We start from the raw sequence: 14,535 nt of genomic DNA on the forward strand, positions 1-14,535 counted from the left end.
AGGCAGTACTAGGTAGTACTAGGTATTCTAATTACGGACACTGATTTAGCTTGCAGTAAGGCACTTGGGTGTCACAGGTGTGCAGCTCAAGCTGAAGAAGGTCCACCCTAGACGAGTGAGTAGTACGCAAGACCTTCAGTGGGGGGTCGCAAAGTCCATATCAAGGCTAACAGAAAAGTAAAACTTACGTTGTTCTTTGCTACACTTTCATAAGCATTTCAGATTATATTGCAACAGATTATATGCTTATTTCAAAGATTTAAAAAGTAAAACATATTCCCACCTGTAAGATTTTGCAATCTTTATGGGTGGGAAACGAGAAGTGATTTTTCCTCGGCAACCGAATCCAGTGATTCATTCACATTCATTCATCGGACTCAAAACTGGCAGTTAACCTCTCGAGACTTTTGCCATCCAGACGCGCTTATCAACTAATTTATGGATCCCCCAAGTTCACTGAGATTCGATGCCTTTCAGGTGCAAAAGTTTGGCAACGCCTGCTTTACAATGATTTCCTGTGATGGTAAATAACGAGAGCAAGCCACCTGATCTTGTAAATCTAGTCAGCTGGGTAATTTGCAAGTGGCAGATAAGGATTTGGATTGGTGGACGGGGTGACAAGTACTCAACCAGCAATTCCCTATCGCGATGGTTCCGCACTCCATCTGAAGTGAGTGTCATCCAATCCAAAATCCTATCCGAATGCCACCACTCGATCTCAATAGACACGGGCAAGTGGCCTCTCCGATCGCAGATACGATTGCCTGATATGGTAAATGAAATAAGGCTGATTATGCTCCTTCACCGGGTTTTTTCTTTACCTCCTTGAAATGCCTCGATTATTCAAATTCTAGGAAGTGTTTAGACCATGGGAAATTGGCTAACCACCCTATCTCAACATTTATAATAAGCTTATTCTCCCGAATTTCTATAATCCAATAATTCTCCTTCATTTATTTACTGGAATTAGATCATTGCTAAAGTAAAGTTGCGTTTCTTATCTTATTTAATTGCTAATCGATCCCTTTTAAACTGTAGCCAATATATTTATATGATATATATTTATTCTACTTAATAAAGACACTTAATCTTATAAGAAGTCCCATATGCATTCTTCTATCTATAGTTTTCCATATCTATTCCACCAAAATCGGAATCCAAATCGACCTTGACTTTCCATACCCATCGAAATGATCGTATAATTGTCTGTTCAGGTGTGCCACTCGTGGGACCAAAGTCCTCGGGGCTTTTGGGTAATTTAATTAAACCGAGTCTAACTTTTGTTCCTCTGATAGTGCCATGATGAACTGTCTGCAATCTTGACCACAGCACTGCGACTACTACCACTACTTTGTTTTTTTTTTTTTGTCTTTGACATGGATTTATGGACGGCGGACTGCGTTCACAAATCCGTTTTGGAGAATCCAGTTCGCACAGCGTATGAGGTAACCAGGCTGGATAGGATTGGGGGATTGGTGGATTGGGCCCAGATAAGACACACGCGGCGATAAAGTGGGCAATGCAAGCCATTTGATTAGGAGACGACGCTGGTGAGGCGAGGAGAGGAGAGGTTACCCCTTATCGCGGGGGCTCCAAGACCAGTAGCTGCCAATATTTATAGACTCCAGGGGCGGGCGTTGCTTGGTCATCGCTAGCGAGGCGCTGCGCTGCGCTGCCCACTCAAGTGGGCCCACTCCACTCGCTCCCAAAACGGAACGGAACGGAACCCCAATGAAAACAACAAGAACTAGCCTATAAAAGGCAGGCGATCTCTGCGATCGCCCACTCAGTAATACGAACCACCCTCAGGTGGCCGCGACGCGCTCTCAAGATCCCCAGATCATACTAGTCACTATTAGCCACATCCATTGACGCTACACGCCACCAGGATTATGAAGGAGCATTTCGGTGTCCTGGCAGTCGCGCTGCTGATCGCGACTGTCGGTGCCCAGGATGCATCGTCCAATTACCTGCTCACCGGTCACTCCACACCGCTGGCCAGCAGCTTTGCCCACCAGTTCTTCACCCTGGCCTCCCAACGCGCCGCACTCGCCAATAGAACCAACACCCAGGCGATTCAGAGCTACGTGGATCGCGCCTACGACGATGAGCTCTGCGATCGGGATATCAACCTCATTCGGGATTCCATCAACAACATGGAGGAGTGGGCTCTGGAATGTAAGCATGGCTGGGGCAGTAGTATACACTACGTTTTTTTTCAAGTGTTCAACTATTGCCACTAGGAAGTTCTCATTTACCGACTAAGGAAGTGATTGTTACAATTAGGATTATTCTGATCCAATCTTACAGCTTAGTCCTAGTCCTCACTCCACATTTCATAAATCCACATTCATAAATCCAATTTAGCCTTGATTTCACTTTTATGTGGGCCATAAATTTAATTGCAAATCAATTTCTGTCGATTCAATTTCGCTGATTAGATCTGGCGAGTGACTGCGAAATTTCCCACATGATAAGTGGCTTTGCATGGGAACATTTCTTATAGTTTATTAACATGATTAGCAGATTAAGAACGAGACTGATCCGACCATTTTTCTATTTTTTTTTTGCATTTTTTTCTATATTATTTTATAAATAACCCATGAAATTTTGTTGGCATCTTTATGGCACATTATTGGCGTTATCTCAGCTGGCATTTCACAATTCCATTCATAAGTGGAGTGCAATTTACGACACCCGTATATCATCAAACCAAGCCGGCATAGTAAAGTGCACTATCAAGTCCGTATCATATCGGGGGGCACCTTTTAATCTGGTGGCTTATCGGTGCTGCAAATCCCCAGCATAAAACCTGCAGGTGGGGAGTCCAAAATCTGTAGCTCTTCAAAAGTTGTTATCTCTGTGGAGGAGTGGTTTCTTTTTCGGAATGTACTTCGGCACTTCTTGAAGCTAATGCGGTACTTGAACACTCAAAAGTGGCTACTCCAATGTGAAGGACTTGTATATTAGATGACACACTATTAACAGGATGTCCACTCAACACCTTAACACCTTAACACCCTAACACCTAATACTAATATGCGGCTACTTGCAGTTCCCGACACATGGGGTCGCTTGCCCATGGGTCTCTTCTGGGGCCACACGATCAGCATGGGTCAGTACGAGGAGTGTGTGGCAGCCAGCAGTACCCACACCACAGAGATCCGTGGACAGTACTGCCTGGCCAGCTTGAACATAACCACGTTCTACCAATCGGTTAAGAAACGCGGCGAAGAGTTCAATCGCATTAGCTATAAGCAAACCGATCCGGAGATCTTCGAGCTGGGCATCTGTATACCCAAGACGTGCAGTGCATCCAAGACCGATGAGTTGCTCAAGTACGCCATCACCCACTTTTATGGCCAGGATGTGAGCGAATCGAACTTTACAATGGTAACGGAAGCGCGCTGCAAGTACGATGCACCCATCGAGTTGCGCGGCATTGACATTTTCGCCATGTGAGTATGAGTGTTTTTCTGTATTTGATAGCAATCCAATCCCATTACTAATGCCATGTTCCACACAGCATTTTCTTCTCGCTGATCATCTTCTTCATGGTGGCCAGCAGTGTCTACGATTATATACAGACTCGCAATGGAGGTAAGTTCTGCGAGCTTCAGTCTATCAGAATATAATCCAATGATGATCCGTTTTCTATATAGCGCCCAAGAAGCCACTGCTGATTGCCTTTTCCGTGCTGACCAATGCGCCGAAGATCTTCACCGTGAAGAAGGTGAACAATCCGAATGTGATACACTGCCTGAATGGACTGCGATGCTTCAGCATGATGTGGGTGGTATTTGGCCACGGCTACATGACCTTCTACGATCTGCCGCACATCAACAAGAACAAGTTCTACACCTGGGTGCAGACACCCTACTCGATGTTGGTCCAGAACGGCTCCCTCTGCGTGGACACGTTCTTCTTCATGTCCGGCCTGCTGATGTGCTGGGGTGCCTTCCGTGAAATGGAGCGCACCAAGGGCAAGTTGAACATCCCCATGATGTACTTCCATCGCTACATCCGACTCACGCCGGTGGTGGCCGTCGTCGTCCTCTACATTATGTCGCTGTACAAGTACTCGGGCGCCGGACCCATGTGGTTCAAGCTGGGCACCCAGGACAAGAGATGCGCCGACACCTGGTGGGCCACGCTGATCTACGTCCAGAACTATGCCTTCCCCTACAGCATTGTAAGTGTGCATCTAGCACAAGTCGAGTTTGCTATAGTAACGAATCCTAAATACCCTTAAATTTTTAGTGCATCTCACAATCGTGGTATTTGGCCGTGGACACCCAGCTGTACTTCCTATCGCCACTGTTCCTCATTCCGCTGTGGAAGTGGGGCAAGAAGGCCTTGGTGCCCATCGTCCTCGTACTGATCCTGTGCTTGGGCGGCACCTTTGCCACCTTTATGCTGAATGACTTTACGCTATTCCGCGTGCAGGACGATCAAGTGGATCTGCGACAGCGGCTGACCTACTATCCAACCCACACACGAATTCCCACCTGGTTGATTGGCGTGATCTTCGGCTACTTCCTGTTCACGCGCAACCGTGGACGCCAGATACCGATGTCCAAGCCCCTGGTACTGACCGGCTGGTTTGTGGCCTTTGGCACGATGTTGGCCTGCATGTGGGGACCCTACTGGCGCATCCTGCCCGATACTCCGGACTCGCCACTGATCGAAGGTGCCTTCTTTGAGCCCCTGAGCCGCACGTCGTGGGCTCTGGCCATCGGCTGGATCGTGTGGGCGTGCTACAATGGTCATGGTGGTCTGGTCAATGACTTCCTGTCCTGGGGCTTCTTCACGGGCTTCAGTCGACTGTGCTACTGCATGTACGTCATTCATCGCATTGTCCAGCTGGTCAACGCCGCTCGTCTGCAGACGGACACCCACTTCTCCAACTACGATGCGGTATGTAATGATTATAATCTTGCCACGCGATAGGGTGATTTAAACTCTTGAACTCTTCCCATTTCCCATTTCAGATCCTACGCTGGTGGCACGACTTTGGCATGACCCTTACCGCCTCGATCTTCGCCACTTTGGCCTTCGAAGCACCCATTTTGGGCATCGAGAAGGCCATATTCGGCAAGCCGGCGCCCAAGAAGCCAACTCCCGGTGAGCTGGCCAAGGCTGCCCCGGTGGCAGCCACCTCTGCTCCCGCCGAACCGGAACCGGAAGCCAAGATCGTCGAGGAGACCAAGACGGAAGTAGCGCCCGTTCCCACCAACGAAGAGAATCCATCCAAGGCCTAGATTCGGCAGCCTCAATACGATTTTTTTTTTGCCCCATGCGAACCAAGTTTTTGTGTGTAGTTAGTTTAATTTATTAAAAAATTTTCAACCACTAAACGGTTCGTGTATTTATACCCAATTTCATAAGCCAACTTAAGGCAATGTTACGCTACAGCGATAGTAACAGTTGACTTAACAGCGATAGTAACAGTGGACTTAAATGTTAAAATCGCTGTAGCGTAACATTGCTGTTAGAAAAAGCGCCAATGCTGCGAACCAATGCGCCAACTAGCAGTAACTCGATGAATCGCTTAACATCGATAACTAATGGGGCATATCGAAAGGTATCGATACCCGAAAAACATCGATGCCCGATGCATCCATGTTTATTCACATCACTAGCTCTACGGTAAAAATGGAGGCAGAACAACAAGAATTCGTAAGTTCCGTTCCCAAAATAAACCAAACAAACAAATAAATATTGTTTATGCGCGTTACTGTGCCGCCTTGCCGCCTACTGGCATGCCACGCCACGCCCACTTGCCAGTGCGAGATAGTGATCGTCATGGGTTAAATAAAACAGGACTTGCAACGGGAAAACCTTAATAACAGAAAGGCTTAACGAAACGTTTACCGAAATTTTGCGTGCGTGTTTTCAACCTGTATTCGTATGCCAGTGTGTTTGTGTGTGTCGCTATGCGAGCTTACCTGTGTGTGTGTGTGTGTGCTGTTGGGCAAACTTTTTGTGTGGCGGTATTTGTGCGGTTGTTCCGCAATTGCAATGTTTGCATGCATCTATGTTTGTGCACTGCAAGTGTGTGTTTGTGCGTGTTTATATCGGTTAACACGTGCCGCCCCCGCCCCTCTGCTAATCGCTCCGTCTCCTTCCCGCTCGCACATTCCGTTGCAGCTCTCTTATCACTGCAACAACAACAAGAGTGCCTGTTTGGGCGTATGTGTGTGCCTGTGTGTGTGTGTGTATGTGGGTTCGCTTCATTAGGGAAAGTGATTTCCGGAGTGCAGTTATTGTTGTTGTTGTTACTGTTGCTCTTGCAAAAGGGTCAAAAACCGGTTTAGTTGCAAGAAAAGTAGAAAAACAAAAAAAAACTGAGAGACGAGTGCTGGAAAAACGCTTTCCCTTCGTTAAAGTAGCAGCATTTTATTTGTTTTTTTTAAGCCGGCCGATTTTGCATTGCACAAATCTTTGCTCCCAATACCGCTGTCACACACACACACTTGCGCACAATTGTACTGCCATTGTTTGCTTAATCACTTAACGGGTGCGAGAGAGACGAAGGGGGGAGGAGCGAGAAGAAGAGCGGAGCGACTGAGAGATCAAGTAAATATATTAATTTAATTGGGATTTCCAATTCCTTTTTAAAAGGCGCTTGATAAAGTTTCAAAATATTGCACATGATATTACAAATCGTAACTCCCCAAAAAATAATAATAACTAGTTGTTATTTAATTTGTTATTTTCATAAGCTCCAACCGAATTATGTTTTTTAATACATTTATCTTATATAGAAACATTTTTTTCGAATTAGTTTGTAAAATGTATTCAACTACTTCTGTTATTGCTTAAACTAATTTTCCAATTGGCTAAAATATTCCTCGAAATTTGTTCGCAATTCTGGTTCAATAATTTTTATAACGAAATTCTTTTGAAGTCGCCAGCATTTTCTTTGTATTTTCTCTACGCCAATCGGAAGTAGTGTTGTTTATGTGCTTTCCCGATAATTTATTTATTTTCTTCTCAAGATTTCCCCATCCACCAGCATCGTAAATTCGTATTTCCTTGGAATTCTTATTTCGGGTCTTCCAAACTGCTTTAACGCGAAATTTTCATTCATGCAAATTGATCGTTGTTGTTGTTGTGCTTGTTGTTGCACGTGGTAGTGATGAGGTGGGAAATTAGAGAGAAGGTCAATTTGTGGTTTATTTTCTGATTTGCCATCCATATCATTGGAAATATACATATAGAAAGTGTTCCGAATTTTTAAACCATTCTCTAAATTCTAATCACTTAATTATCGTTTTCAAAAGGGTTTCACACAGTGTTGTAATTATTTATAATTAATCAGTTTTTTGTGTGATCTCAGTGGGTTCCATTAAAAGTTAGAAACACTCTTAAGCGAACTTCATATCCCAATTAAAGTAATCTTTTTACATGCAATATATACATATTTCAAATATTATTGGATTCAATGGAAGCGAAATGATAAATTGCCAGGACTTGGAATGCGATCGATGGAAAGTCCTGAAAACGACAGCTCCTGCTGGCATCCTTTTTTGTGGCCTCTGCCGCTTTCGCCCACTATTTTTTGCCCGCAATTTGCACATATTTCGTGTGCGCACAATTGATTTCACTTGAATTGACATTACTAACTACAAATTGTTGCGTTCTCAATGTTGCATATGTACTTGCCAACTTTTGTGGCTGCCACCACCCCGTCAGTCTGTCTGTTCGATGCATAAATCAAATTGCTCATAAAAAGGGCAGACAGTCGGGCAACAACAATGACAACACTTCAGTCGACTCTCTGGTTTCTGGTCATCCATTGGATTCCATGTGCACAAATAAATTTATTTGTGCAGTAAATTCGCCAGTGGCGCTGCTCACTTCTTTTGAAAAGGGGTCTTCAGTTGGTATTCTTAATATTGGATTTTCACATTTAAAATACCTTGTTGTGATCTGAAATCCGAATGGCAGGGGAATTCTTTAACTTTAACTTACAAGCTAAACATTTTTCATGTTATGCGCCCCCTTAATAATTATGTTTTGATTCTTTAGGCGTTTTAGTTTCCCCCCTTTCAAATGCAATCCCCAAAACGAATTCGGACGAACCCTTTGTGTAGTTTTTGTGTTTTTTTCAACTCTACCTCTGCGCTGCGAGCGCTTACAAAGTTATGAAATATTTGTGTCCCATTGCAGTTGACTGCTCGTCCTTTTCATACCCGCCGCAACTGGGCTTCCTTCCATGCCTGCCAACATCATCATCATTTTGCCCTTTTCGGTTGTCCTGGATTTATTATGGCATCCTTGTGCCGGTATTTTGAACCCAGCACAGCCCAGCCTAAAGTACAATAACCCAGGGCAGGGTAGCCACAGCCACAGCCAAAGGATGATGATGTAGATGGGGATGTGGATGTGAAGGAGGATGAGGATGTGGATGTGGATGTGGATGTGGATGGGGATGAAGTGGCGGCAGCCTGTTGCTATGCCTGTTCTTGATTTGACTGGGCTTCCTCATTTGCGTTGATTAAGCCGCAAGGGCTGTGCCACAGATAGCGGCCACAATAACTTTCATTAAAAGCGAAAAAGCGGAGAATATAAATAAAATGGAAAATAAACACTAAAACGTTGTGCAACTGGGCCCATGTGTGTGTTCGCTCGCTCGCTGGAAATGGGTCAGGCCCAGTACTAGTCCCCATTCCCATTACCATTCCCAATCCCAATCCCAGTGCTCTTTCTCTTATCATAGCCCATAGCCCATAGTCCCATAGTGCATAGCCCAGAACCAAGCCCACAATCCAGCCAAAGTGGAGCAGCCGCCCAGACCGAAATCAAAACTGGAACGGTGTTTTTATTTTTTGGTGGTTTGGGGGTTGTCTGCAGTTATTTTCTTCCCTCCCATTTTCTGGGAGCCCCGAGCACCTGGCAAAAATAATATTCCGAAAATAAACAAGCTGGCGAAAAATAAAATATGAAGGGGAGAGCAAAGACAGAGCAACAAATGCGCAAAAAAACTACAAAAGGTGTGTAGAGACTCCACACAGAATTCGTATAGAACCTAATGTCTGACTGGCTTTAACCCACTAAACTTTAATTAAATAGCACTAAATACTCAAACAACTATATAACTCAGAAAACTAAATGGATGGGCGTACACGTTTTTCGTTATAAAGATGCCACACAACTTTATCTCCTTGGGCAAACGAAATACTTCGTAACTCCTTAAACTTTTGCGCTTTTCATATGGAAAATTCAATTGCGCAATTTCTGCGATTATTACAGTACACTTGCCTGCGGATATTTATGGTATATACGTATATAAACATATAGGCAAGAATCTGATTGTTCGAGAATATTTCATTGATACTCGACTCGTATGGGTGCAAGTGAAACGGATTGTTTTGCATAGTTTGTGTTATCGACTTGTCTATTATTCTAAATTATTGTGTAAATACCAGATGCTGAGCTTAGTGTGTATGTTAGAAATGTCTTGAATTTATGGAATGATGCCTTACATGGCTCTCTTGGAACCAAAAGTATTATTTCCAAATTCTAGAACTACTAAATGCAGCTCATACGGAATCTGCACCCCCTATTCGCCCCCTGGAACTCAGGAATTGACCATTAATCTGCGAGCCTTCTGGCATTGTTAACCCTTCGATTGTTTGCCAACCAATTGCTCCTCATCTCCGGGGATGTGTGTTTGCCACCAAAGTGGGTCAATGAATGCAGTCTGGCTATCTGAGTAGGGCCATTTTAATCGTGGCCGGATTCCAGGTCCGAGGTTTATTACGATTTTCCATTTACTTATGGATAATTGGAACTATTGCGATTGCCAGTGCTGATTCTCGGGGCATTGGAGGAGTAGAACTTGGTGTGCAGCTAGGGCATTGTGTTTCGCTTGTTGTTGTTGTTCTCGCTCTATGCCATGCCTCCAATGCCTCCCATGCCTCCCATGCCACCATGCCACCATGCCAATCATGCAGGTTGTTGAACTCCCGCCGACTCGCACACTCGCATGTGACCGACCGGGTGAGTGGCTCTCAGAGACCGGAGGCGCAGCTCTTCGCCTCCGTTGCTAGTTTATTCTGATTCTGATTCTGGATCCGAATCCCAATCTGGCGCTGATGATGCTCATGCTCCTCCTCTGAGCTTCAGATGCTGGCGTGGATTTGCCCTGTGCTGTTGCTTTCGCGCAGATTTCTTCGCGAGTACAGTAACAATTCGATAATGCAGCCTAGCTAGAAGAGAAATGTGTAAGGAAAAATATATTTAATATTTATAAATCATATATTTGAAAATTTAGAAAATGTGTATATTCAGCAATGTTTACATTGTTAGAATTAGCTTTATCGAGAACTTACTGTGGTGTTTCGGATATTTTTTTTTTGGCTTTTTCTATATCCCTCTTCATTTCATAGGCTCTTCTCAGTTCTTTGGCTTTCTTTTGCACAATTACCAGCAAAGTTTTTGGCCTCGCTTTGCTTTACTTTTGCCTGCTGTTGGTTCTTTACACAATTATATAGTTTCTAATGCGAGGGCTCCCATTGTCTGAGTCTCCATTTCCGCTGTTCTTCACCAGCTTCCCCCAGCCATCCTCCTATCAACGCATTGTGTCGTGCTCAAGTCTTCATTGCGATATATTCTCAATTGCATTTGGACCACGGCCTGACAATGACATGTGTCCCCATCTCGTCCGTATCTTTCATTTTTCATCTCGCATCTCTCATCTCTCATCTCTTGACTCCCAACTTGTCTTGATCCCATCCTCAACACTTTCGAATGCCGCGGGCTTTTAACCATTTCCAACCAAAATCAAAACTAAAGGTACACGGAGAAAAAGAAGCAGATATTATTATTATCTTGCAATAGTAATTTTAAAGGTTCATACATTTTTCAAGTGGACGTCACCGCACTGATTATTTAGTATGGAGTTATTAAACGATGGATCATATCAGATGGTAAATCTCTTACCAATAACCATATTTCCACATCTTTTTCCACGTGTAAAATCTAGAAGAAAACGCAGAATCCAAGTTGAAAGAACTCTTAGGGGGCATTGTTGCTCTTTTTTTTCGCTTTTGATTGGTTTGACCGATTTACATTGTGCAAAAGAAATGAGTTTTTGGGGGAGGTATGTATGTATGTTTGGTGAGGTATAGAGCGCCAAATGTGGTGATATGGGGGGCTTTTCATTTGTTTGGCCTACATAGGGCTCCAAAAACATGTTTGCTGTTCGTTTCTCCCACATTTGGCTGGCTCTCCTGTTCAGAAGTTTTTAGCCATTTCTGATAATTAAAAAGGCAACATTTCATTTGTTTTGTTTGCCCCCTTTGCATTTCTAAGGCTGTTATGCTCCCTTGGCATTTTGCCCAACAACTGTGCCAAAAGCATAAAAAGAAATGGTGAGGAGGGGGAAATGGACTGGATATATTGGCAGACTTAATTGTGGACTCAATCTGAAGTGGAGGGGGTACTAATATGGAATCTCACAGGGCTGCCAAATGCACTTGCAGTTTATTTATTCTGCTTTAGAATTCCAGACTTACTAATAAACATCTAATATCAGATGCACAATTGATTGTTATTATATACTGTGTGAGTCCTTTTAGAACTGTCATCTAAAATGATCTTGAATATTTAATACGTTTTATGCAGTTGAAATCAAGTAACGCAAATCTTGCAAGCACTTTCTTTGGACATATGTACATCTTGAATTTAAATTACCAACTTCGTAATAAAGCAATCTTAAGTTGGGGGCATGACATAAGAAGTCTTTAGCCGGAGAAATGGAGAATGAGAAATGCTTTCAATTGCTCAGCTTAGTCACGTTCCACGGCCAACTGGAGAAATATGTCGCATCATCGAAGGCAGTTACCAGGTTTTTATTTTCGTTGTTTTTCGGGGGGTTCCGAATCTCGCTCCATTGCGCAATCGTATAGATATGTATTTATAATGGGGGAGGGGAAAATGCTAATGCCCCTAATCCCATTTGTGATCACTTTCTATGAGGAATGAGGTCAACAGCAGTGGCTAATTTGTGGATCAAACTCGTTTTGAGGGCGCCAAACACAGTCGTAATTCGCTAAATCGATCAATTATACATACTATTGTGTAGAACACTGCAGTAGTGTAATTAAAAAATATAGTAAATTAAACAACTGAACCATTCAAAGCTATATTTACGGCTGAATCGTTGCCCTTACTGAAGTCCCACTGTAGCAATCAGATCGATTCGTCGATATTAACATATGTGTGTTTAAGCTGCGGTGATTTCTTTTCGATGCGGATTTGTGTATAAAAACGCATTGAAAAGAAAGTTTTCTGCTCTACAGCGGCCACAACAATAGTAGTTATAATAATTATAATATTATTATAGCAACAACACAACAACAGCGAAGCGTGATGCTTGAGGCTTTTGTCTTGTCTCAATGTCACGCCCCTCGGTGGAAGAAAGGGGAAGGGGGGCGGTTGGTGGTTGGCGGTACAGAGACAGAGTTAAGCGAGCGTTTTGTTTAAATAATCGAGAGACAGGCGCGCGCAAACACAAGAAAGCGTAATAATAATGAAAAATAATAACAATAATCATGCACAAACGGTAGAAAACAATACGCACTCGCAAATGCACATGATATGTACATATGTTCATACGTACATATGTATGTATGCCTGTGAGTCGTACGCGAAGCAAGTGAAATTTTTTCCAGCGACACTCGAAACTGGCGAAATTTCTTAACACTTTCATAAGAAGTCATGAGCAGCGGCAAAGAAAATAAATTAAATTAAGCACAAAAGCCGCTCAGCGAGCCGTGCCTTTGGGCATTAAGATTTAAGCTTGATTTAGTTATTTTCCTCACATTTTTTGCCCCCTCAACATTTTCATGACGGCTCCCAACTGAGCTCGCTACGCACTTCTGTTAGAATGCAGTGGGACCTCCCTGTGGAAGAAGCCATGATTACATTGACTCCTTAAATTGAACAAAAAAACGGAACTCGCAGAATTTACAGGTTAATTAAAAACCATTATTTTCAATCAGAGTTTTAATGAAAAAAGTTACTAGTTACAAGAGGTTTGGTTTTGGCGGTTCTACTGTACTTGCTGGCGAATTACAGATCATGATCACTGTTAATGGGCATCCTTTTAATCTTAACATGGGCTCCCGTTTTCTCCTCTCTCCCTCTCTTTCGCTCCCGCTCCCGGCTGACATTGAACTGTGTCAGTGGCAGCGGCAGCGGCAACAACAGCAACAACACCTTGTAATGGGCGGACTGCGCAGCTCCACTCGCTCAGCCTCTCTCCGCAGCACAGTGGACAAAGTGGCGTTTCAGATGGCATACGTTTTGTGTGTCTGCAAAATTATTGTATTAATATATATATAAAGTAGTTTTATTGTATTTTAAAATTTTGAACACCTCTGAGTCCTAAGCTTAATTGTAGAATGTAGAAAGAACAACTGCTTACGTATAATTTTGGTTATCAAAAAAAACTAGATTACCTGTTTGACCCACTGTGCGCTCCTCTTTCTCTTCTGCGCATGCGCAGCAGCTCTGCCGACGCCGACAGAGGCTGCTGGCTGCGTTTCTCGCTGTCTCGCCGTTCACTGTTCATTGTTTGTTGTCAGTCGACGCGCGTTCATCTCGTCTCATCCGCCTCGTGCGCTCGCGTCTTTTCGCTGTGATGTGGAATTAAATTATTATTATTTATTTATTTGTTTTTGTGCGTGTGTGTGTGTGCAATATAGTGTTTGTTCCAGCGTGTGGGTGTGTGAAAAATGCCGTAAAATGCAGCAAACGCAATGGAATAAGGACAGGCAGGAGGATAGGAACAACAATAGTAGCAGCAGGAGCGAGCAGGATAGCGGCTGTCATCGGCGTCTCTTCCTGTGCATTGGCAAGGTGTGTGTCAGTGTGTTTGTATGTGTGCGTGTGCGCACATCCATCTCATTCTTACATATGACTTTGATTTTTACTTTCTAAGCTTTGCTTTGCTTGTCTCTCACCTCAGGATGCTCTCTTTTTGCTAGGTGCTCTCTTTAGAACACCGAAAAAAATAATATGAAAGAAAGAACGAATGAGCTTAGTCTTTTTAAGCTATGATATTGGGTTCTACTAGATTTCATAAAAATACAAACCCAGACTTACATAACGACTTTATCAAAATTTAAATATATTACTAATATATTTGTCAAGGTAAATGCACATAAAAGGTACTTGATTAAAGTTTTTTTCTGCTTGCCAATTTATTTCTTCCTGTGTGATCACTCTCTTCTACTTGCATCTTTTTTCTTTTCCTGCGCTATTTATAGATAGTTTAGCTTGCCTTTTTAGCTCCTTCTTTTCCTTTTCAACTTGTTGCGCTCTCTCGAGCTTTAAGATGTGTTCTTCTGCTGTTCTTTCTTCTCTAGTTCATTACCATCGAACAAAGACTTCTGCGAAGTTGGTTTCTTTCAACCTGAGAATTACCGGGAAAGCGAGATGAACACACTCACTCACTTATCTCAGATGCTGTATTTGTCTTAAGAGAGAAAGAATGGATCCATTTCAGTTATACCAAGTAGC

General features: G+C 43.3%; 2 protein-coding genes across 4 annotated transcripts in view; both read left to right on the forward strand.

Moving 5' to 3' along the window:
- The first annotated feature begins 1,780 nt into the window (after positions 1–1,780).
- Positions 1,781–5,327, forward strand: LOC122623872 (nose resistant to fluoxetine protein 6). The gene is made up of 6 exons (XM_043803241.1): positions 1,781–2,178; positions 3,056–3,458; positions 3,527–3,600; positions 3,663–4,192; positions 4,261–4,917; positions 4,992–5,327. The coding sequence occupies exons 1-6, from the start codon at positions 1,893–1,895 to the stop codon at positions 5,259–5,261; spliced, it is 2,220 nt and encodes a 739-aa protein (XP_043659176.1). The 5' UTR covers positions 1,781–1,892; the 3' UTR covers positions 5,262–5,327.
- A 219-nt stretch (positions 5,328–5,546) lies between these two features.
- Positions 5,547–14,535, forward strand: part of LOC122624710 (tyrosine-protein phosphatase non-receptor type 9) — a 31,117-nt gene continuing 22,128 nt past the window's right edge. For 2 of the 3 annotated variants that reach the window (XR_006326502.1, XM_043804386.1), the window contains exon 1: positions 13,596–13,872. Coding sequence is in view for 2 of the 3 variants with exons in the window: in XM_043804386.1 (XP_043660321.1) it covers positions 13,759–13,872 (114 nt within the window). In the remaining variant the exon portion in view is untranslated. Of the gene's footprint in view, positions 5,680–13,595; positions 13,873–14,535 lie in introns of those variants that run through there. The other variant, XM_043804387.1, reaches the window with a different exon arrangement.

This window comes from Drosophila teissieri, chromosome X, assembly GCF_016746235.2.
Source record: "Drosophila teissieri strain GT53w chromosome X, Prin_Dtei_1.1, whole genome shotgun sequence".
Taxonomy (NCBI): domain Eukaryota; kingdom Metazoa; phylum Arthropoda; class Insecta; order Diptera; family Drosophilidae; genus Drosophila; species Drosophila teissieri.